The sequence below is a fragment of the Lissotriton vulgaris genome, chromosome 2_2 (genome assembly GCF_964263255.1).
Source record: "Lissotriton vulgaris chromosome 2_2, aLisVul1.2, whole genome shotgun sequence".
NCBI classification, from domain to species: domain Eukaryota; kingdom Metazoa; phylum Chordata; class Amphibia; order Caudata; family Salamandridae; genus Lissotriton; species Lissotriton vulgaris.
The window spans coordinates 13,057,498-13,082,876 of NC_141688.1; the positions used below are offsets into that span (position 1 = coordinate 13,057,498).

At 43.2% G+C, this 25,379-nt stretch overlaps 2 protein-coding genes across 4 annotated transcripts in view; one reads left to right on the forward strand and one right to left on the reverse strand.

Moving 5' to 3' along the window:
• LOC147728937 (dual oxidase 1-like) overlaps positions 1-18,690 on the reverse strand; it is a 992,769-nt gene extending 974,079 nt beyond the window's left edge. For 2 of the 3 annotated variants that reach the window (XM_086959177.1, XM_086959176.1), the window contains exon 1: positions 18,268-18,689. In XM_086959177.1, the coding sequence (XP_086815303.1) occupies positions 18,268-18,571 (304 nt within the window). In that variant the 5' untranslated portion in view covers positions 18,572-18,689. Of the gene's footprint in view, positions 1-18,267 lie in introns of all 3 variants that reach the window. The other variant, XM_086959175.1, reaches the window with a different exon arrangement.
• The window catches only part of LOC147728938 (dual oxidase maturation factor 1-like), a 432,696-nt gene continuing 425,924 nt past the window's right edge, over positions 18,608-25,379 (forward strand). The window contains exon 1 of the mRNA XM_086959179.1: positions 18,608-18,730. The gene's annotated coding sequence lies outside the window, so the exon portion shown is untranslated. The remainder of the gene's footprint in view (positions 18,731-25,379) is intronic.

Below are 25,379 nucleotides of genomic sequence, written 5' to 3' on the forward strand. Positions count from 1 at the left end.
GGAGCCTGAGGGCTCTAGAAACGCAGAAACGAGGAACACTAGCAATCACTTCAGTTTAAATGTTAGTGATGACCCCGAGAGGTCATCAAAGGGGGGAACTGAGAGAGCGCAAACTGAGCACAATGTATGAGGGCACCACACTTACACGTAGTACGCACAAGTCATGAGGGAAGTGCCATGAGTGCTGATATTATACTCACCTATATTCTGAAATGTGTAGTTAATCTAGAGATTTTATATGGAAGTGGAGCTAATGCAGAAATGTGTGAAAAAGTAGAACCTATTAGGCGTGATTAATCCTGATCCATATTATGTAGCTGCTAATGGAAGAATGTCAAGCACAGAACGGAATAGGCCTCATGGTCAGAGCTGAATGAGTTGGGAAAGAGGTCTTTTTACATGAATATGGATTGCACTAATGTTATTTAGTAGTCATGTTTCCAAAAGGTTTATATTTTAAAGATGTGTTTACATAATCATAAAGCAGAGTATTAACATGATATTGATTAATGAAGGATTTGAAGAATATAATCATTATGAGAAATGTTGTAGGCCTGAAATGTTTAAAAGACTCTGATTTATACGTATTAGTCTGTGCCGAGAACTAATGTTGCAAACTTTCGTTAGAAGTTTATGAGAATTGGGATCCTAGCTGCAGATGTCTGTCTGCAAGTGAGAGGGGGGATCCAATTATACATCGAATGAATAGAGGGTTGTTCAGGAGACTGGTTATCCTACTTTCAACATGGTATTTGCTTGTTAAATGATTTGAAAAAAGTCCAGTGTACGTAGCCCCTTGGGTGGGAGTTCTGTGTTTTTGCGCTGATCACCACCACCACCGCCGCTGCTGTGCGAGCCGAGAGGAAGACGTCGAATTGCGGCTCCCGGTTCCTAGCTCCCGGCTCCTGGCTCCCGGCTCCCAGCTCCCAGCTGTTGGCAACTGTTGACATTGCGATCTAGAGGTAACCCTGTGAGCGTGCTGTGGGGAAGCAATGGTGGGGAAAGCGACGGTGGACCGCAACAGCGACTCTCCATGAACGGAGCCATAAAGCATAGTCGGCTACATCTCCACCTGGGCCACAGGGAGAGGGAGAGCAGGCGCAATTTCCAGGAGGTAGCGGCGTGGAGCGCACCTTAGTCGGGGGGCGCTTGAAAGGCCCAGCCGTAAAAAAAGAAGACCGGTGAATGGCTTGTTTGTGTGTTGACGGCCATTCCTGCTTCAGGTGATATCAGGGCAGCATTGGGGGTGCTGCAACAGTTTACAGCGTACAGCCTGGCGGCAGTCCCTGAGGCGTCCTCCCGGTGAGTCGCCAGTCCACTGCACAGGGTGTGAGGTGCGTGTTGGGCGTGCTGGTCCATCAGTGCATTGAGGATCCCGCGGATGGTCTTGGGTTAGATTGGGGCGAGAACCCGAAACTCTTCAGCATACCGCATCATTCTTTCTAACCAGTGTACTGCCCTCTAGCATGCGGAGGCCTGGCAAGGAGGAAGCCAGGGCCCATGCTAGTGCAGCTACACACAGGCCTATGGAGACAGCCCAAAGAGCAAAAGCGCATAAAGCAAAGCAGTGACCGGTCCAGGGATTACAGTGGATCTCAGTGGAAAGCCTGGAGCGGTGGCAGGCAAATAGGCATATAAACAAACAGGTAAGTCTAAAACTGAGTGATCTTGACAAATAACTTGATAAACAACCGGTACTATCAGGGATGCAATAAACATTGAATTCATCGCCTCATAGGATTGGAGGCAAATACTGGGACTGTTGGGCCATCAATAACTACAATCAATCGACAATCAACTTTTATCAAAAGGGTATTTGAAGACAATACTCAAAGTAAACACACATTCTGAATAAGATGAACTATGAGGTCAGGGCGAGAGAGAGCCATCTTTACATCAATAAAAAGGAAGAAGAAATCACAAGGTATGACCGCAAAGAGCAATAAAGCAAAAACAGAGGGAGTGGCTCAGCCTTTAATTTCAACAGTGTACAGAATGTTTGCAAAATCCATTATTATACCAAGTAAATTTGATTTCTTAAAAAATCCAGTGGGTGCAATGTTATCCCATCATGAGGAACAGGACCAATTACCGTCACCTATCTCACCATCTTCACCTATAGAGAAAACAAACCTAAGGAATGGTGAAATCATGGTAACAGGGACACCTGAACACAGGTCTCCTAATAGTAAAGACTACATACAAAATTACCCAACAGCATATAGTCCAATAGTCCGGTAAAGGACAAGTTTAGCCAAAACCATGAAAGCAATCACCCAGTAGTAATAACAGACTCAGGAACTATATGGGATATCTCCTTTAAAACATTCCAACTTACACTAGAAGCACTAAATTATAAATCAAATAAGATGGATATCCAAGTAGATTTGCTCAACATCATGGCAAAATCAATATCAGGGATTGATCAAAAACTGGCTAATCTGAATACATTAATAACACAAGCCCAAACATATGCACCCACATTAAACACACACTGTGACTCTGGCCTAACAATAGACAAACTGGCATCAATCCTTGGAAGTGCTTTCTAGTCCTATCGAGGACCTAAAGACAAAAGCAGCACAAATAGGGGGATAGAATAGATACAATACCTGCTACAACTGAGCTTATACCCAATGAAAAAGTCCTAAAAATGGTTGGCATAAACATAAATACAAATACGGACCTAGTAACTAATAATCAATTGATGGTAAATAGTGGAAAGTCAGATAAGGAAGGTAAACACGAAAACCTAATCAGCACTACGGAGTCAAATCTGTCACGACGTTTAAAGAATTTTTTTTTAAAAAACAACTAAAGCGCCAAAAGACTATACAAATCAGAATGAGCTGGGGATAGTCTACATACCTCTCTGACAGCGCCAGCAAATACGTCTGCTCAAAACAAGGAGAGGCAATTATCCAATAAACTATTCCCGGTATTCACTATGACTCAAAAACAAAATAAACTCCTGGGTGAAGGTCCTCATACACTAAACATTACATCAAACCCTCCCGCTATTCGAAAATTAATGTCCATTGAAAACAGAGGGACAGTAAAGAAAGTCTTACAAGCTACAATTGAAATTGATATGGACAAAACAAAATGCGGATTTCTTAAAGAGACAACTGGTGAAGGAATAAAAAAGCAACAACCAGCGAACATTAATATTTCTAATGGCACCCAGAGAGATACAATGTAAAGGAACAATACACCGACAACCTGTGTCTAGCAGGACACTAAATTCCGCTCATATTAGTAACACTTGTAAGACCATTTTTCAACCACAATACAAATCAGAGGGAATGCTTAATACACTAAATAGGGGGAACCTCCTTAGGCTCCTACAACACATACCATCATTGTCTAACATAACAAGCTAAGATACAGTTAGTGTTCAATTTGAACCAAAGGACGAAGATATCCCCAACGAAGATACCATAGTTTCTAATGTTATACTCATTCCAATGGAGGGGAGCTTCTCTCCATTCACTGAAACCAATTACGCAATCTCACAGTATTCCACTTGATCCCCCATACTTAATCACCAAGGAGCTCCTGATCAAAATTTAGGCCTCCCTCCACGGCCCTCAAACGCATGATCCACCTTGCATCCTGTCTCCTCAGCAATCGGATTCATAACTTGAATGGGAGTGTGTAAGAGTTCCATCGAGTAAGAACTGTCTTTGTTGGATAGCTTTGGACAAGATTGTTTCCTTAACTCTAACATCAGAAAAATTTAGGAGAATAGTGCGAGGAGCGTAGAACTAGGAAACGGCTGAGCAGGGACCCTGTGAGCACGAGTAATCGTTAAATCGCCTTTAAACTCAGGTACCACCCTCTGTTGCAAGAAGGTAGTAACCCAGTTTATCATATTGGATCCCTCCACCCCCTCTGGAACCCCCACTATTCTAAGGTTAGACCTTCGATTATAATTCTCTAACTCGTCCAATTTCATCTCCAATGCTTTGGAAGTTTTAAAAGCAATTTGAAAATTTTTTGTGACCCCAGTCATGTTGTCTTCCAAAGAGGATATTCTGCTCTCTGCCTCTTGAAGACGAGTAGGAAAAGAAGACACAGAATCCTCGATCTTATCCAATCGCTGATGTATAGCACTCAGTTCCTCCCTTTGAAACCTTTTCATTTCACGTATTTCATCAATAATCAGATTGAGCATATCCTTGACTGTCATCTGGTGCTCACCCAAAGTCTCAGTGTCCATACTCAGAACTGAGCTGAGAAGGTCTGAAGGACCCGGAGGGCAAGTATTACTCAAACCATCCAAAGAAGGTACAGTATTGCCCGGAACGTCTTGATGGCAGCGCAGGGGAAGACCTTTTACCTCATGTATAGAGGGAGAGCCCAGATCAGCCTCTAATATTATATTAGTAGTCTTATTGATAGTCTTAATTGTAGCCAAGCCCGTAACGGCGTCAGCAACAATAGACATTTCCAGAGAATGGCTTGATACCTCTGATACTTGAGGCCCAATGGTCGAAGACTTGGATGGAACCCCTAGCGGAGCTGATTTAGACACTGAGGTCAATGCAAGTTTTTTCTCGAACAAGGGGAATTGCCTTGGAGTCTTTGAGACTAATAATTGCTCTGCTGGGGCAGCTGCCAAACTATAGAGCTTCCTTTCTGCACCCCCATATGCAGACTTGACTGATATCGTATGGTTGTTTGGACTGGTTAAATTAGAAAAGTTTATAGGCGAATCTTCCTCATCATCGCCAGAGCTCACAAGGGAGGACACCTCCTTATCGTTCTCTTGATCGACAGCTTTTGCTGCAGCTTCTTTCGCTTGTCTCCGTGCTTTGGCTTTATTCCTAGCGTTAGTGAGTTTACCCATCTTGTGAGCTTTCCACTTCTTCCTCCTCCCTAAATATACAGTGGGAGAGTGGAGAATTGTACTGTAGTCCAAATAACTCCCTCTGGAATTATCAGCTACCAGTGTAAGTCTGAAGGCACCTGATTAAAAAAACAAACCAGGGATTTCTGGGTATTGTAGTTCAAAAGTACACTTCGAAGCCTCACTTACCGCATTTGTAATTTTGCAGCTTGAAGCTCTAAATTTCGTCACAGAAAACGTTATTTCGTTAAGTGTAGAGTAATTTACCCTCGGAGTTTTGCTGCCTCCTAACACTCGAAAATCAGCGTTATGCAGCAAGAACACTCAATCCGTTGTCCATTCATCCGCTCTGTCCATCTACCATCCGTTGTGATCTCCAACTCTCCCGACTGTGTCCCAGCAGCAGGGCTCCGAAGATGCCAAGGCGCCCAAATCACCGTAGCCGAGAAACGGTTTACTGCAGCGCCTTTTACAGCTTCCCAGTTCCCAGCTCCTGTCGTCACAACACTCCCGAAGTCGGGTGTCAGGAGTGAGAGAAAAGTCCGCCAGCCAAACAAATGCTCCAAATACCGAGGCCGATTCTGCCTTCGGATGAATCCAAATGAGAGAGCGGTCAATTTCAGCCGCGTTTAATCGGAAACAAGATACCATATACCGCAGCTGGTTCTATCTCTGGACAGTAAGGAAGGCGGCCAGTTCATGCCAATTTTTCCCGCCAAGGCTGCTGAGGCCGTGAGACTGCCGCCTTTGAGAGCACCAAGCACAGCAATTTTTCTGTCAAGGCAGCTAGGACCGTAAAACTGCCGTCTTAGAGGGCCAGAGCACAGAGCAAGCAAAACCTTCAAAAAGCTCCTGAAATGCGTCCGCTAGCTACCGCCGCCCTCAGCCTCGTTCAGGGAAGGGGGAGGGGTGAGGAAGCCAGGTGCACAGGTGCTACGTGGAGGCGTGGAACTCCACTGTAGCGGCTGTAATGTGATAAATGTAGGATATTTTCGGACATGTCCGCTGCAGCTGCCCGGAGGCGAAAAGAGTTTGTGAAACTACTACAACTTTTTAAGGCTAAGGGGGCACAAGCGCAGATAGCACAACAGTCAAAGCTAAAAGTTTTAGTCAAAGGAAAATTCTACATGCTCTCTGATGTTGAAGAGGCACAGGAGTTGCTAAAGGGAATATCGCAGATCGAAAAGTGCCACAAGAGCTAATGCCATTATTGTTTATAATTTTTATTTTTTGAAATTCTTCTTTGCCCTGGGGGGGAGGTGGGATGGAGTGGGGATATAGGTTCACAGAAGTGCTTGGGGGTGTACAACACAACACCCTAGGGTAGTGGGTATGGCGCTGTGGCTAGCGTGGGGTAGTGAGGTGGGAGTAGTTCCACAGGTGGGGTGGGGGTATGGTGCACAAAAAACAAAATCTTGGATGTCTTTAGTCAATGATATGCGCAATGCTATGAACGTTAGGAATTTTGAACTGATGCATTGGAAAGTATATGTTGTTTATAAAAAAGTTTAGAATATTGTTCAGAAGGCGGACCCCTAAGGGCCCTGTAATGTTTCATTTGCAGCTCTATATGCTGTTTTAGTATGGGTCTGAAAATTATCTCCTTCAATGTAAATGGATTAAATAATAAGAAAAAAATGCGCGCAATAGAATTATGGGCCAAATCTGAACAACCAGACGTGATTCTGCTACAAGAGACCCATATCCAAATGTCAAAGATTGAGGAGTTTTCCATGCTCAAAGCCTGGTCGTCTTATCGAGGATTCTCCTCATTTTCGGAGTCAAAGAGGGGCGTCGCGCTCTTTTTTAGTAAGAAGTTGAATGTCCAGATTGTCCACACAGAACAAGGGGGATTAGGTCGTTGGTGTTGGGCTACATGTGCTATTCCAAATAGAGTAAGCCCTGTGACTTTGGTTAGTTTTTATGCCCCAGTAGAGGATAGACCAGACATCTACGAGGAATTGTTTCAATCTCTTTTAATGGTTAAAGGTAAGATCATTATAGGTGGGGATTTCAATATTACCATGAATGCAAAATTGGACTCCTCTAGTCACTTGAAGAAACAATTGAAACCTAAATCCTTGAGATCAATTAATAATAATATGTCTTTATTTGATCTCGTTGACCCCTGGCGTACTCAGAACCCTTTAAAAAAAGAATTCACCTGCTGGTCTGGCAGGTTTACATCCTCTTCTCGGATCGATTTTTTTCTCATCTCACGTCAAATAAAGTTCCTTAGGCAAACGATGCTCCATAATGGTTTCTCGGACCACGCAATGATAATTTTGGAACTGGCATTAGTTGATAAGGTTAGACCTTCAAAACACTGGATGTTTAACAAAAAATACTTGAGTGACGATACATGGGTGGCAGGTATTAAAAATGAGATCTCGAGTTCATCATTCGTAATATGGGAACTGCTCCTCTAAACTGTGTATGGGACTCTCTTAAGGCCTATATTCGGGGGTTAGTGATTGGGAGAGACGCTGCAGACTCTTTAGCAGGCAAAAATAAGAATAAATCTCTGCAGCAAAAAATTCAGGCCTTGACTGTTCTTAGGCAACAAAACTCAGCTAGTAATTTTCAGGAACAATTAAACAATGCAAAAAGAGAACTTTGTCAACATTTCTATACCCTTAGTGAAGAGATATTTTTTAGGAGTTCGCAAAAGATATACGAGGAGAGTAATTTTACCGGCAAATTCCTGGCGTGGCAGGCCAGAGAGCAAGCCGCTTCTAATCTTATTCATTCCTTAAAGTCTCCAGGTACTCTAATAGATACACCTGTTCGTGTAGAAATCGGAGAGATAATGGTTGCACACTATAGGAAGATCTATAATACTCAATCCACTATAGATCGGCAAAAGTTATTAAATTATCTGGCTAAAATTTCCCTGCCTGTTCTTTCTCCTTTAGAACAATTTACTATGGTTAATTCATTTACAAGAGAAGAAGTAGAGCGGGTTGTGCAAGATCTACCAATAGGTAAGGCATGTGGGCCTGATGGGCTTCCAACAGAATTTTTAAAGATTTTTTTTAGCTCCTTTGCTGAACTCTTTGTACAGTTAGTAAACTGTATGTTGGATGGTGGCTCAGTCCCTGATTCATTCCGGGAAGGAACCGTAGTTAGTTTTCTAAAAAAGGGCAAGCCGCCTAATGATCCAAATTCATATAGACCTATTACGTTATTGAACACGGATTATAAAATCATCACTAAATTATTATCTATTCGTTTCAATTCCTTTTCTTCAGATTTGATTCATACAGATCAAAACGGCTTTATTGCCGGCCGACAATTATTATCTAACACTCACTTTTTAATTGAGGCTTTAGATTATTTTGAAACACGACGGGTACCTGCGTTAGTTTTACTGTTTGATGCTGAAAAAGCTTTTGATTTGGTGGTTTGGGAAACACTTTTTATTATTTTAGATCACTTTGGGATTCCAGTAGCTAATATAAATTTGATTCAGAACCTTTACTGAAAGGCCCAAGCCAATATTATTATTAATGCAGAGTCTGTGGGCCTGGTGCCGGTTAAACGCGGTACCAGACAAGGATGCCCGCTCACTCCCGTTTTATTTGCATTTTTTATTGAACCCTTAGCAACTGCAATTAGGAAATCTGCTTATATTCTTCCCCCTATTACTTCGATGCCTAAAATTAAATTATACGCAGACGATATAATTTTGTTAATTAAACCTAAATTGCAATGCCAAACTTATGCTCTGCAAATATTTAAAGAGTTTGAAGCTTTTGGTGGATATCGTATCAATAAAAAGAAAACTGAAATCCTGGTTTGTGGTGGTTCCGATCCTGAACTCCATCCTGATCTAAGACTTTGTATTAATAATAAACCGAAAAGATATTTAGGGGTTCTTTTCTCTTCTTCTGTCTCAGACCTTTACAGGCTAAATTTTGTGCCCCTTCTTCATAGAGTAAGTTCTATGTTGGAAAGATGGAACCCTCTACCATTATCTATTTTAGGACGGGTAGCACTAATTAAAATGTCAGTTCTTCCTTTATTTAATTTTCTGTTTGAAACCATTTCCTGCTTTTTACCCGGATCGTTTTTCGCTAAAACAGAATCTTTGCTCTCATCTTTTATTTGGGCCAAAAAGACCCCACGAATAGCTTTAAATACATTATATGAGGATAAGGAGCAAGGAGGGCTTGCTCTTCCAAACCTGAAAGATTATTACAATGCGTATTTAGCCCAATTCCTAGCGAGATTTAAAGACAGTAACCAGAAAATCTTTATCAACTTTTTTAAAAATTTAATTAGCCGAGAGACCCAGATTCCCTCTCATCTTCAGGCACGGCGGCAGGGCCATGACGGAACCGCTCCGTCATCAGCACAGCGCCACCGCAGCTGATGACGGAGCGGTTCCATCATCAGCGTCGAAAGGGTTAAAGAGTCCGAACTTTCTTCCTGTAGGTTTCATCCTATATGTGAGTAGGAAACTATTCCAAATTGTTCGATGTTTATAAACCTGCCCGGGAGTTTTCATGGAGGTAGGGGGAAGGCTGAGGTTGACTCGTGCGCTCTGCGGACAAGAGAGAAATCTTTATCGTGAAAATGTACAACTGTGCATGAAATCGTTTTTGTTCTTTTTCCACGAGGATAATATTTATCCCCCTGGAGAAAGCCTTTCCCCAACGTTCTCTGAAAGGGAGGGGTGTTTTGAGAACTTCCCACCACGCGTATACACTTAATACTACTTTTTTGGGCGCAGTTTTTGACCTGTACTTTTGAATACGAAACTCAATTACAGATGCGAGTCATTGCCCGCAAAGTTACAATGTGGGGGTGTTTCAATGTACACTTGTGGGGCTCTGTTTGTCCGCTGAGCCCATGCATGCCACACCACCCCTGAGCCTAAAATGACAATAGTTGCTTTTCCCAAATCATAAGAGCATGTTACGAGAGCATGTTACAAGTACAAAATGTCACTATTTGTAATTCTGTGTAATTTAGAAACCATTTTGTGCACACCTAATTGCATTAATGTGTGCAGAAAAACTTTGTGAAGGTTATATTTTCTCGCTTGGAGGTAAACTCTTTTACACCTAATCGAAACAGTGGTTATTTTCTACCATATTACGTACAAAAAATTAGGGCTTTTTTCAGCACACCATTAAGTACCTATTCAGTCTTCATTATACTCATCACTTCCTGGGGTATAGGTAAACCCTCTAATGGACAATTGAAACAAATGAATAACACTAATTAAACAACAAAGATCCAGATAGGTCAATCTTTTTGCTGTACAGCAATCCTTTATTTGCATATAGAATACGTAAAAAACTCCCAGCACACGGTTTGCCGACATGTGTTTCGTCTTTTTCTAAGACTTTCTCAAGGCATGAACACTTGTTTCAGGTGCCCCCGTGTTGACTGGACCAACAAGATCATCAAAAGTGCTAGTGTATACAGAGCCGGAATCGACAAAATGCTGCTGCGTGTTCCCAAATCAGTTCCCAGTATCACAAAAGGACTTCCCTACAAGATCCTGGTATTTCTTATAGGGAACATCAGTGTATCAATGAGTTGCACCAACTGGACATGGTCAGTCAATTGGCCAATGGAGGTCTATAATCTCCTGCAAGGTGTGTGCAGGTATCACTATCGACAATAATGCGGCATCCTTATTAATCCTGGGCAGTCCCTCTACTGTTTAAAAATCTTGTCCCCGCTCCTATACGAGTAGAGATCTCACAAAATTACATATAATCCTCCCTTGACACTATTCGCCGACCTCAAATTGCTAGATAGTGTACTTGGTTACTTTGAATCCAGTAACCTATCCCGCCCGAGGTGGTCCAACCATGATACGTTGAAACCAAGCAGTATTGTCAGCGGCAGAGAAATCGGGCGTCCCCTCAGTGTAAAGGAAGTTGAATCCAGCAACCTATCCCCCCCCGAGGTGGCTCAACCATAATATGTTGAAACCTACGTTGAAACCAAGCAGTATTCTCTGCGGCAGAGAAACCGGGCGTCCCCTCAGTGTAAAGTTCTTTTCAAGCATTAGCAGTGAAACCAGTGGTTTCACGAAGCAACAAAGAGCACAAATATAAGTGTCACATAAAGAATCTAATACAGTTTATACTAAGCAGATTCACCTCTCTTTGCTTTACATCTATGGTCCATGAAATGTGAACACATCTTAACAATGCATATAGCTTTTACTGGCCTCGGACAGCAGAAAAGTTAAAATAGCCCCAACAGGAATCCAAAAAATGAGATTTTTCTTGTAAAGCGCAGCAACCCGTCTAACTACCCACTGCCTCGCTCCTCCTTGTACATTTGTATTTTACATTTATCCCAGAACAGCGACACCCTCTGCACAGGCAAAAACGGTATAATTAATCCTTAACTACAGAACATTTGTATAAGTAGCTTATTATGTTACACAAAAGTCAGCAATAACTAGAAAAAAAAGTTACTGTCACAGCTATACCAAGGAGAAAACAGGTCGTGGCAAAGCTCATAGATTTATTTTAATGAAAACACTTCTTCGTTGAATAGCAAATGATGTGGGGTGATATAACAGCATAGGCAACTCTAGGAAATCCTCACTTTCATCACCCAAGATTTTTTGCCTTTTTCTGGACCCTAATTAGTTGGACTTTGGACTCTAGCACTGTCACCCCTGCTAAACAGGAATCAAAGTGCATATGCTTTTCCTTCAAATATGGTTATATTAACTGACTTATTTCACCTGCCTATAAGTCCCTAGTATGTGGTTTAGAAAATGTACCCAGGGACCGGAAGTTAAGATAAGTGCCATCTGTGCACGACATCATCTGTTGTGCCATTGACAGAGAGGGCAGTGAAAACATGGCTTCAACCTTACCCTGAGTAGCCTGGCAGCAACAGCCTGAACCCTGCAGCAAATATCTGTCAAAAACACCCTTTTGACCGGTAGATAAAAAAGCTATATCTAAATAAGCTACCCCTTAGCACATCTTGCTGCCCACAAGGTAGGGTGCATTATATATGTTAGACCTGTCAGCCTTAAGGTTGTCGTCCCCCAAACTATTTGCCTTACTCCTCCTGTTTTCTTCACCCATTTTTGGTTGGCTTTAAGACTCTGCACACTATACCACTGCTAACTACTTATAAAGTATTTGTGTTTTCCTCTTTAAACATGGTGAAATTGGCTTACATCCAATTGGCGCATTTAATTTACTTGTAAGTCCTTAGGAAAGTGATACTGCATTAACCCAGGGCCTGGCAAAATAAATGTTACTAGTGGGCCTGCAGCACTAATTGTGCCTTCCACTTATGTAGCCTATATGTCTAAGACCTGTCATTGCAACCTGTGTGTGTGGTTTTAAACTACCATATCCACCTGGCAATATAAACACTTTTGTCAGGCTTAAACCTTCCCTTTTTGTATGAACAATGTCACCTCAAGGATATGCCCAAAGCAGCCCATCAAGGAGGATGCAGTGTATTTTCAGGTTTTTCATGTACTTTCAAGTTTTACATGTCCTGCTAGTGAAAACCCCCTAAATGTATTTTGCACTGCTGTGAAGCCTACCTCTCCTATAAGATAATATTAGATTATTATATTACATTTCATATGTGATAACTTTCAATTGGGAGCAACTAGAAATATTGATTTCAAAATGTAAAACCCTCTTTAATGTTAAAGTTGGATTTTAGTACAGAGTTCTAAAAATGGCACTTTTAGAGTCGGCATTTCCTTGTCCTAACCATTTGGTGCCAGCAGCCCGCATCCTGGGTCACACGACTTAGTGTAGCTTGCAGTTCGTCTTTGTGTATTGCTCCACTAAAGTGAGACAAAGGGGGAATAGGTGTTGGCAGGATGGGGCATCTCTGACTTGATAGGGGTGTGGAGCTGTCACCTACCCCACTTGCACATCACAAAGACTCTGCCTCAACACTCTCACAAAGGGTTGCACGCTGATATTTTGTGTCCCCACACAAGTTGGGATCAGAGCTGGCAGGAAGGAAGTTCCAAACACCTCTGGGGTGGAATTGTCCAGAAACGTCTCCTACTTTGAAGCTGGCATCAAGGGGAAATAGTGATCCCTCTGAGCCAACTCTTCGATTCACCTGTGGCCCTTTGGAAGATTCAAAAGGACTGCTATGCTACTCTGCTGCAAGAAGGACTGCCACTCTATTGCCCTGCTACCCTGGCGCACTGCTGCCCTTCTGCCTGAGTGAGGTTACTTGACCTGTATCTTGAGCCCAGGCCCACCAGAGTAACCCCAAGGACTAGTTGGCTGGCCTCCTGATCAAATCTTCAAGGACAGAAGGCCTTTTGTAATAGCATTTGCACTATTTGGAATCACTGGCATGTTTACACTGTGAGTAGGTTTCAATGTAATGTAGGTACCTTTAAGGAAGTACTGTCAGTGAAACATTGCATCTGCACAAGTGCAATCTGTGTAATGTGAAACAGCTGGTGCAAATTTTCACATGTACACTCCCTGTACACGGGACCTGGTAAAGAACAATAACTCACACTTTATCTAAATACATGAAAGAACATAAATCATATAATATATAGGCGTTGCCAAGTCTACAGCACAATTGACTGGCCCACACGTAGTGCGATGATAAGGGACGAGCTCATTCCACTCCCTCTCCTTATTTTGAAATGAACAAGTCAAGCCTATGGCATTACACCTAATTTAAAAAAAAAGAGAGAGAACGAAATCTGGGATATAAAGTTAATTAAAAGCAATCAAAAATGCTTTTGTTCAGAGCCACACTAACCTATTCATTAAGTTAATTTTCTTCTTGCAGCTGACAAGCGACTGTGCTCTATTGGAACTCTCGGATACAATTTGATGGAACAAAAATGCTACAAAGTTGCTGCTGGTCTGGAGGAGGGTTAAATGGCTGCACTGGGTATGATATTATTACAAAGTTATTTAACAAATGTGTTTTCAACATTTACTGGAAAAACGACTAGAGCCTGTTTAATACTTACTATTTACTTTGGGTGTTTTGGGCAGTGCCAACATGCCAGTTTGTGGCGCTTAGACGCACTTTGTTATACATACCTGGTGAATGGTGTTAACGGATACATCTAGCTGGAACATATTTTTACCTAACCTGAGTTAGTAAGACAAATTGGGATCTGCTGATATTTCAGTCTGTATTTAAGTGTATCTTTAAAAGTGGCACATGCCACAACCCTCTTTTCCCCTTGAACGCTTAAGGGTCCAGGTAAAGTACAAGGAAGAAGACTACACACATTTCTTCTTGGAAGTTTCCTCTGCTCCAGGCATTCAGCGCCTCAAACACTGCCTGCTCTTCATCCAGACCTCGATAAAGCTTAATCCCACCAAGAAACAATCCCTAAGATTCACCAAAAACAGCATGAAACAACTATCCAAACCTGGCTCAAGGACATGAAGATGGACTGACTCAATCCAAACTTTTGCCAGTTGACAAGTCACTCAGATTCATCCTAGACATCAACCTCCTCCTTGTGATCAAGAAAACCATGGCAGTCTAGTACCAGCTCTTGCTACCAAAGAATTTGAAACCATTTCTCCCAGAAAGTGACTTTTCAATTGCTGTTCAAGTCTCCATACACCTGCATATGGATGGTGGAAACACACTGCACCTAGGCCACTTAAGTGCATGGTATTTACTGCTGTACCCATCACATGCTACATCACTCCCACCCTATTGGATCTCCATTGGCTCCCCTCAAACCATGCATTATCACACCGCCTCCAGTGGCTCTATGTGAAGACACCAACAGACTAGGAAAGAAGTGCAAAACAGAACAAGCATTGCCAAAGCCAATAGATCTCGCCTATGAGAGCTAATGGCTTTGGCAATTTTTTGCAGCTATGCTGTACACCAGCACAGATGCTTTATAGTTCAGCTAAAACTGATTTTAAAAGCACTATGATGAAGCAAAGGCTAATACGCTTTTTTAAGTGCATTAGCGCTGAATGCATCATATCCTTTTTTAATCATTATTTTTAGCCATGCTGCACAGCAGCCACACTACTATACAGCATGGCTACAAATCACTGTCAAATGTGTCAAGGTCCATGCTGTACAGAATGGACAAAAGGCAATGGCAGCGACAATAGTTTCAAAGACAAGACCCATTGAGTTTGCCAATGCTTGTTAGGTCTCTGCACAACACCCCTGTGGTTCATAACAAATCATTTCATCTCCCCAAGCATAAACATATGACATTTGGCAAAAAATTCTATCACTTAAAGAAAGCAATTGCACACGTACATGTCTTAGTGAAAATTCAATTGGAAGCAGATAACATCTGTTGTCACAATAAAAGAAGATAACATTGTTGTCACAATAAACATCTATTTCAGAGGAGAAAGGGTTTCTTTGAAGTATGTGTGGCACAGTAAAATCATGGAAACAAATGGCAAGAGGTTCAACAAGGATGACAGGGAAGAAGAAAAAAGTAAAAGTGGTCCTCAAACACAGAGCGATAAGCGGAAGGACAACAATCAAGCTGAAGCAATAAGTACTTGGACCAGCCGAGGTGAAGAGGAAGTGAAGCCAGTACACTCTGGCCAATTAGAACGCAGCAAATAAGAGTGACAATGAAGCCAGTGAGGGTTACGCAATGTCGAACTGCAAGCCCCTTGTTGTACACATCTATGACAAGCGAGAGCGCATGGAGCACATGCACTGGTGTTGCAAGTGAGATCTAAAAAGCAAGGCAACAGGCCTTGTCCGTTTATGCACCCATGGTCTTGAACAGCATCCCCATAAACATCAGGACTGTCCCACTTCTGCCCCTATTTAGGAAAGAGCTGAAGAAACACAACACAACAAAGTAACACTCTGCTACCCCTCTAAGTCCCAGCTTTCCCTCCAAGTCAGTACCTTTTGCGTTTGACATTGTTCCCGGCTCTGGTACATTTTGGCTATTGTTATGCTGTACAAATACAATATGCATAGATTACAGATCTAAAGCACAGTATATGGACAATGAAAGATGGTATTCAAATGCGGATTACTTACCAGTCCATTGGAATTAGTGGCTTCTGTGTGGGAGGGAGGGCAAAGTGTGAAGATATGTTCTGGGCCCACCAACCTTTTTTTATCTGCAGTACCAAAATAGCTATAAGATTGTGATTTATAATGTTACTAAACATGACATGCAACTAATGTCTTTGGCAGACTAGGCTTTTCTGCGGGGTTGATGCCTGAGATTAAATGTTTATGGGCCACCTCAAGTGTGTCAGGCATTTTACAACTGTAGTAGTAAGCAGTGAAGCAAATGATGGGGATCCAGCAGGTATTATTGACCCAGCATTAGCCCCAGTGCTAAATTATTGCAGGTGTAATGCGCCGGAACTGGGACACATTCGGTAGCGCCCACACATTGTATGCTTTCCATTTGGAGGAGAAACCTAAAGGGGGTGAAGGGACATTCTTATTTTCACTTCTGGCCTGGCAAATACCAAAGGACTGATTAAAGGGCCATCAATCCTCCTTTTGTGGAGTCTCTTCATGGCTGGGAGCTGTCTGTAGCCTAACACCTAAATGCCAATGGGATGGAATGGTGTTATCACGTGGCAAGTATGTAACAAAAACCATGATTTGGGGGCAGGTGTTTCGGCTTTTTCCAACCTGGTTATATGAAAAATATAAAATTGGGGTGGGTGTAACTTGTGTAATTCTGTGTAGTATAGTCACTCAGAATTACCCAAAATTTAGGCGAGATTACACAGAATTATCTGAGAAAAGTAATTCTGAATGTAACCCTGTTTCTTAGCTCAAACATGCTTCTTTAGTTCCAAAATGGAGGCAGAGATGCAGTTTGCATCGCGAAATAGTGCTTCATGCAACAGAACATGAATAGCAAACGCGACCAGTCGCTCGTGCTCTCTAAATAAGCACTAGGGGTTAGAGTTTCCCCCGGCTTACTTCCAGTATTTTTCACAAGTTTCTTAGCGCAAAATGCACCCTTGCGTCCAAAATGGAAGCACAGATGCATTTTGCACTAAGAAAATAGCGCTTAATGCAATAGAACAGAAACAGCAACGCGAGCAGCCACTCACATTAGCTAAATGTGCTCTTGCTGTAAGATTTTTTCCCCCAAATCACTCTTAGTTACGCAAGCTGGAATAATCGCGTTACTATGAATAATTGCTAGGAGTGCATGGGCGGGAGAAACGGAAAGTCAGGATTTAATATGTAGCGCTGTGGCTGGGGGTGTGTACACTGAAAAGACTTAATTACTTTTCAAATTATTCCTTGTTAGCAACCTTAGAATACTGATGGGTTGAGAATAAAATAGGATTCTGATCTAAAGCCATGCTCTGCGTGCAGCTCCTCGAAACCGGGCGTAGCTCACAGTACTTTACTAGAAGGGTTGCATCTTATGGGATGCATGAAACAAAAGAATCTCCGCGTCAAAAGCACTAACCCGCTCACCTATCTACATAGAATCCAAATCTGAGATATGCATGTTACTTGATGTGCTTTACATTAGGCAAACTAAGTATGCCACAACCATTGTCCTTATTGTAGTTTTAAAAAGTAACTACATACATTGACGGTCTGTCTTCACTTTCCTCGTGCTCCACCCTCTTTGCTCTACCACACCTTGACAACCAATCTATAGGGTTTCTGGCCTACATTGTGTCCAATTCCAGCACTGCCTATAAATTAGTGCGACTGGAGTGTCTATATTTTCTGAACATCTGCTACACCGTGTTCGACCTATGGGTTCATTGTGGCTTGAAGCCCTCTGATCCCGCCGGAGGCTCGTGTTGCTTCTGTATATAAAACACCTAATATCATTACATATGTTGAAGGCAGTTGGGGGCACAGACTTAAGACTTCCCACCTCTGGGATAGATTGCACCGAGGTCAACGCGCCATCCCGTACGGAGAATTCCTCACACGCATGATGGGGCATCGTCCTCCGGCTGACACGGGGCGCGTGCATTGCAGCAGCACGCACAGTGCACCCACCTCACCTGGTCGTATCTGACGGTACGTTGGGAGGCTCCGGTGCCGGTACATTATTTACCACCATGATGCTTGCTGGGCTCGAGGAGACCACGACACAGCCACGGTTTACTCCTCTTCTCCAGGTCACAGCTGAGAAAGGCTGGGGCGAACGACAGGTGCGTCTCTGCGTCTCAGACTAGCTTCATTATCACGTGGAAATAAACCGAGCGCCGGCTCTAGCGGAGATTGCCACTGTGTTGTCATTTAGCCTTTTGCTGTTTTTATAGGACCAGGACAACAGGAGAAACGTGGCCTGGCTGCACCTGTTGGCACCTTGGCTAAAAACTCACCCCTGGATGCACCTGTCACCAATTTTTTTCCCGAACAAAGCCTTAAAAGTGCCTTAAGACGCCCCCGCCCCCATTGCTGATTGTAATTCCTCTCACGCCGTCCCGTCTCAGCCGTCACGCACTCACCTGCTGCGCGGCTGCGGGTCGCCTGTGCGCTCCCCCCGGGTGGCGTGTGCGCGGTCCCCGCTGTCCTGCGGAGCGCTGCTGATGCTGCTTCGGTGCAGACGGAGGCGGCTGTGGGCAGGGCTGTGCCCGGTTCCGCCGGTGCTCCAGGGGCGTCTGTGGGAGGGCTGAGGAGCGCAGTGCCGGAACGGGCAAGGCTGCTGGGCAGGGCTGTGACTCTGGCGTGATGCAGCAGGCATGTGCACGCACACACAGGCTGTGGAGGTGCCGTTCGCAACAGGGTCACACCTTGCCAGGAGTGGCACATCTCTGATGAGCCGAGGCTCCGCTCGCCAGCCCAGCCCCTCCAATAGCCAAACGGAGGTCAGACATCCGACAGCGCCCAACCCAGGCCGAGGAGTCCTCCAGGCAGCAGCGGAGCTGAACCAGGCACTTTCCAAGTTACCGAAGCCTCCCGAAGTGAGCGGTAAGAGCACCTGCCTGCACAGCGGGCTCCCGGCGCCCCCTCCCATCACCTCCATCTGCCAGCCTCTGCGCTCCCTCCTCCAGCTTGTTTCTATGTTATTCCCCCTTTGTCCACATACCAGCTGCTTGACACATAAAGCACCCACGCACATGCACCACACACCACGACCATACGGACACGCGCCAAACACTGAGCACACTATTCAAATGCACACATTGACACATAACACGCACAGATCCGGACACCACTAAGACACACGAGCAAAAGTGCACACGCACACAGCAGTTTCCACGGCATACACACACGGCACAATAATATCACGACTACCACGGACCAAAACCATGAATATACACCTCTCACATCTCACAGGCACAGTACATCATATCACGAGCACATGACACATATCGTACATAAATACAATCAGCCCCACACTGTACTTGCACAAACGCGCGGCACATACATGGTCACACGGTTTATTTTCATAAAACATTCTCATTCCTTCAGTGTGTGCATTCTCTTCAGACTCTCGGGTACCTTTCATCCCCATCTTCGCCGTTGAAGCAAAGTGCCCCCACCCCCTCCCTCCCCTATCCCTTTCCGTGTCTGTTACACTCTCCCGCCCTATCACACCGCGGCATTTTTCTTCAACATGTCTGCGCTCTGTATTTACCTCGCGCTTCTTGACCCCCGGTTTGTCCTTTTGTCATTTCTTGTCTCCTCTCCGGCATGTTCGCTTTTCATTTACTCGCGTGAAAGCCAAAAATATCGCAAAGCCGACACTTCCGCAGTAAGTTCAAAAGAGAAGTCTTTTAATTGCTTGCCTCCCGACTCGACGCGTTTGGCTGAAGTGAGACAAGGATGGTGGTTGCAGAGCAGGGCTGTAGTGGTGCCGCACTTATGTCTGCAAGGCACCTCTCTGTGTTACAACCCTCACAATGTTTTTATTTTGTATTATTGATTCATTTATTTGAGGATTTTTCGCAGCGCAGCACACATACTTGTCTTTAACAGACCAATAGAAATGACAGTTGACCAGGTGCAGTTGGTTTGAACTAGATCAAATTGCAGCACTTAGGTTATTGTTTTAGATTTTTATTTTATTTATCAGCAGTATTTTTAAAGGGCGACCTAGCCACCAGGGGGTTGGGTGCAGTGCTTGTGAACATAGAAGTGCGGGTACTCTGTAACAGGTCACCTGCTTGTTTCTAAAAAATGCCATTACTCTCCAATTAAAAGTATTACATTTCTCGCGAGAAGTGCTGGTACACTCCGGCTCAAAATAAAAAATAATCTGTACTCAGTACCGGACAGTACCGGACAGTACCAGCCCATTTAAAGCACTGGTTGGGGGCAGGGGGAGAGTGGAGCTCTTGACATACAGCCAAGAAAAGATACACATCACTGGTGAGTGATGAAAAAGAGTATTCAAAAGTGTCCTGAGCGCTAATTAGTGTCCAAAATTAAAGTCCACCAGTGGTTGGTATTTCTATTTCGGCTTTATTTTCAGTCTTCACATGTGTCCTAGCACTCTTCCAGCAGATCTTGTTGCCAGCACGTGTTTGGTCATTTGGTAAATCTACCATCAACTTCATTAGGGTAACAAAAACAAATGATAACCCTCCTAAGAAACACACTTCTGTCATATTGAATACGTATTAGTCAGTTCCTTTGTGAAGGCAAGGAGTACACCATTAACCACACATGCTCACAAAGGGGGTCACCCAAACCAAAACAAATAAGAAAATATGAGAAAATAAAAAGAAGTTCAGATATTTAAAGTTCATTATACATCCTCACCATACCTCAGTGATCCCAGCAAAATGAAAACCAAAAGAGAGTAATTCAAAATGTAATATTAAGATATAGTTTCAAGTGAAAGTAGAGCTGGACAGGAAACAAAATCTCATGCTAGACACAAGTTATGCTCCTCTTTAGGTATTTGTACCATAGTGCAATCAAACGCCCATAGAGCGATGTCATTTGCAAATGGATTCTATACTACTCATCTATCAAAATCAGATGTGAAATCCCAAATTCTCATCTAGTTCAAATTGCTAATAATTGAAATAATCCTATATTCAAAAGTAAAACACATGTAACCACATTCCAGGAAAAACTATAACGCTCTATCGTACCATCTGCAACCATTCATATCTTACCAGATTCTGTCATGTAGCTTCAGATGTGTAAGTATAAGTATGTCTTCCACTTCAAGTCTGTGGTATCCTGTCAAAAGATCATAAATTCGCATGGTCACTCCTGCATGTACTTCCAGATAGTAATCATAGTATCTGTGCAGTCCCTCTCCCCTTTTAATTTGAATTTAGCCACATAGAATGAGGTCCCCGAGCCTAATGAGGGTCAGGAAGAGGGCTGGATGGCCTCCCTCCCTTTTTAATTGCATTTTGCCGCGGCAATGGGTTACTTGGGGTCTAATAGGCTTGGATGGGGAGACCATGTGCCCCTCTCCCCTTCTTATAAGTGTTGTTTGGTGGGTGCTCTGGGTGGGCACCGAGGTATCCGCATATAATTTAGGGAAGCCCCAGGTGATTTGGTCCCCAGGGACACAATTTGCTTGAAGTGGGGAAAAGCACAGCCCCTCCCTTTAAAGTTAAGTGTTGCCCTTGGGGATGGGTCCCAGAGGCCTACAAAGGCTAAAGGAGGGGGGCTGCATGGCCCCCTTGCCTTATTATTATATTTGGGCCCCAGAGGGTGGGCGTCCTGCACCCAAGAAGGATCAGGTAGGGGGAGTTGCATGCTCCCTTTCTCTTAATTATAAAATGTGATCCCCGGGGATGGCGTCCCCAGGCCCTAATAAGGCTGGAGAGAGGGGCTCTGAATAAGCCAGTCTCTGCTGCCATCACCCTGTTGCACACCCCTGCAGGCTGTGCGCACTATGGGTTGGTTGGTTGCTCTAGGGGGGTTGGATGCCGAGCCTGGCTGCAAGCCAAGCCAGGCTCTGCACACAATTCCACACAGCACACATCCAAGGGCGGTGTGGGGTTGGCTGCCTCAGGGGTCGGGGTTGGCTGCAGGGCCTGGCCACAGGCTAGGCCTTATGGCGTACCCCCTGCCGCACACCACCAAAGGCCATGCACGGTGTCCAACCCCCCCACAGTCAGCCAACCCCATGCTAGTTCAAGTGCACCACAGACCCACATTTTTACACCACAAATGGATATGAGGACCCAACCCCTCCTCTGCTACAGAAAGAGTTTTTCAATTTTGCTAAAATCACTTGTATCATCAACACCAAGTGTTTTCAGAAGCCTTGTGATTTTAGTGGACAGATGCCACAGGCAAGCACCCCACTATGAAAAGTGTTTCAGCTACAGTGTAGTTCATCATTTGCATTTTTATGAGCAGATCAATATCTGACCAATTGTCCATTAAAGACATATCGAAGGGCGTGGTCAAGGTTGTTACATTTATAAACAATTACTGTTACACAAATTGTAGAGAGTATGTTATATTGGTATTTCACAGCATTTTGAAAACATGTCTTCTATTAAACTAAAAAATCGACCCCTCCATCATGTCCATTAAAGCTATGTGGGTCGCAAAGGTATGTCTTTTTAAAAATGTGATCTTATTTCTAAAATGTTTGGGAAGCAAAGCTCTACATACATTCACTCTTTTTACATTGAGGTAGGTCTGACTAAGCAGGAGAAGGATGCACATGGTTTTGATTTCTGTTTACATCAATTGGGTTTTGCTACTTCTGACACATCAAATTCGGAGCCTTTGTATCCATACCGTGCATTTAACAAGAAAGCTTTCCGAGCAGTTGGAGCATTGTTGAAATACCAAGCCTCCTCTTACTGCTATGAGCTCCAAAACAAAAATAAAATCATTCACTCTTCTATCCCTCCACTGTCCTTTTCAATCCAAATAACAGACTAACATGTCCATCACTCAACTGAATTTCATATTTCACCATACTAATTCACCACTAATCCTTTATTGGTTCCGGAGTAGCGTGCTATCCGCTGTAAAAGCACATCAACACCTCATCAGGGGTAGCAAGCGCTACATAAATGCAAACCTTTTGACCTCTTCTACCCCTTCACTTTCCTTCTCAATCCAAATAACTGACTAACATATACATAACTCAAATCATTTTCATATTTCACTATACTAATTCACCACTAATCCTTTATAGGTTCCGGAGTAGCGTGCTATTCGACGTAAAAGTGCTTTGATGCCTCATCAAGGGCAGTACATGCTATATAAATGCAATTACAATACAATCTAATGGGAAACATCCTTTACAACGCAACTTTTACCACGCAGTGCCTTTACATCGCAACTTTTACAACGCAAACCATTACAACGCATTGTGCTGGGGGGTGCTCTAGGATAGGGAATAGATTTTATTTACTATCCAACACCTTCCCTACTATCCACGGGGACTGGAGTAGGAATAGTAAATTAAACTATTCACTATCTAGCACCCTTCAACACTATGCGTTGTAAAGGCATGCATTGTAAAACTTGCGATGTAAAAGCATGCGTGGTAAAAGCATGCGTTGTGATGTCATACATCCCAATCTAAAAATGTAAATATCTACTGGACCCTGAATGGTATTCCTGGACCATATTTCAAGCCAGTTTGTAATTTTGTATAGTTTATGTCAAACTGTTTTTTGCTTCATATTGTTTGTACAATTTGTATAGTGCAGGCAATAATATGCTGGTATGACACCGCTTAATAAATTATGGGTTTTGAAACCATTGCTATTTGTGTAATGAAATTGATTATTCTTCAGTTTGGTAGAATTAGTTGGTGAGATTGACTACTCCTTTATATATTGCAGGATTACACATATGACAACTTGATCTTTTTGCTTAAATCACCAAGATGCCCAAGGCTTCTAACTCTGGCATCTCGGTTGATGAAAGGCAGGGAAGTAATGCTTAGATTTTACCTATGTAGCTCCATCAGTGGGGCACTGTGCTGGGCCCATTCATTTTTCAGAAACTTCTCTCTCTACTCAGTCATGTTTCAGAAATGTTTCCAGCACATTTCTCAATCTGCTCTATTTGTTTGTAATTTTTGAGTAAATTGGTTTAAGGGGTTTGCACTTGAGTACAGGTTAGAAGGTTGGCAAGCTTTAGCAGAATTTGACTAATTAGGAAGCCTGTAGTTTATTGAAGGCTCAGTGCTGACATTCATTTATAACAGGATTTTCAGGAGAAACCAACAAAGAAACCCCTATAGAGTGGTCATTCTCTAGCTACTGCATTGAAACTTACAGTGTTTACATCACTTTTATATTTGCAAGATGTCTAATGACACCCATTAACACAACCTTGAAGGGATGATACAATATAGTAAGAACAACAGTTACAATCTTTGTTTGTTTATGGGTGTGCAAAGTAATTAAACTCCCAACTCTGTTCAGTTTTCATAAATATTTTCAGATTTCATAAAGTGCATGGTTGCAAAATAAAAAGGGCCACTTTTGGCAATAGTGGGAACCTATTTCAGCTGCAGCCGAGGGCAGTTTATGCACTGGTGCCTCTTGGCAGCTGCGAGCGCCCTGGAAAGTGGTTAACATTTCTCACCTGATGAATCTTTTCGGTTGACTGAAAGATAGAAGGATGTCAACATTCAACAGGACAATTTGAAGTTTGTGTAGCAATTTGGCCACACAATGAGAACCAGGAATCGGTAACTGAAGTTAAGTTGGTGTATTACAAATTAATAATCATACCAGTAAATAAGCAAAACAGGAATATACTAGCAGCCCGTCCCGACGTTGTCCGGGTATGAATTGCTGCCGGCCAGTAGTACATTGTTTTGTAGGATTTCGTTTTGATAGCATTTCTTATCTGTGACAGGCCTGGAAAACGCTCCGATTCGCAGTGCACTGCTGATGCACTTAAGAGTGCGTGTTCAGTAGTGTGTGAACTCGAGTTTCCCTACTTTATTTTTCCTTGCAATATTATATAGCGCGAGCTCGACAACATGGCATGAGCATCATTTACATTACAGAAGAACACATTCATTTGTGGTAGGCACGGGGAGACAAAGCGATTTGCCTGGAATCACAGGATGTTGAGCTGATGTCGAGATTCGAACGTAGCTTCCCAGCTCTAAAGTTTGCAATTCTAGAACTTGTGGCGGGGGGTGTGTCTAAAAGTGTATGTCGGTGCTGGCCATCAATGTGATAGACCTGTGCATTTTTCAAATCGGTGGTGAAAAAATGAGTATGTTGCTGGAGATGTGGGCCGCCGTACCACCAATGTACTTACTGGGGGAGGGTAAACACCCATTATTCTGCAACTTTCTTTCTGGATACCATCACTCCGCATACTTTCATTACGAAAGTACGATGATGCAGCAATGCCATTATAACTCATGGCATTGCATTTTAAATGCTTTTACCACGCATACCTTTAACACGAAATTCGTTGTAAATGCATGAATGGTAAAAGCATGTTTTTTTAAATGTTTGGATAAGGTAAGTATGGGTATAAGGGTATATGTTTTGGGGTACTGAGGTATATGTTTTGGGGTGTTTGGGCATTTTAAGGGTTCAGATATAGTTTTGGGTTATGGGGTACTGGGGTAGTTTTAGGGTGTAAGGATAGGTATGGGTTTGGGGGTACAGGGGTATTTTTAGGGTTCAGGGCTAGGTTTGGG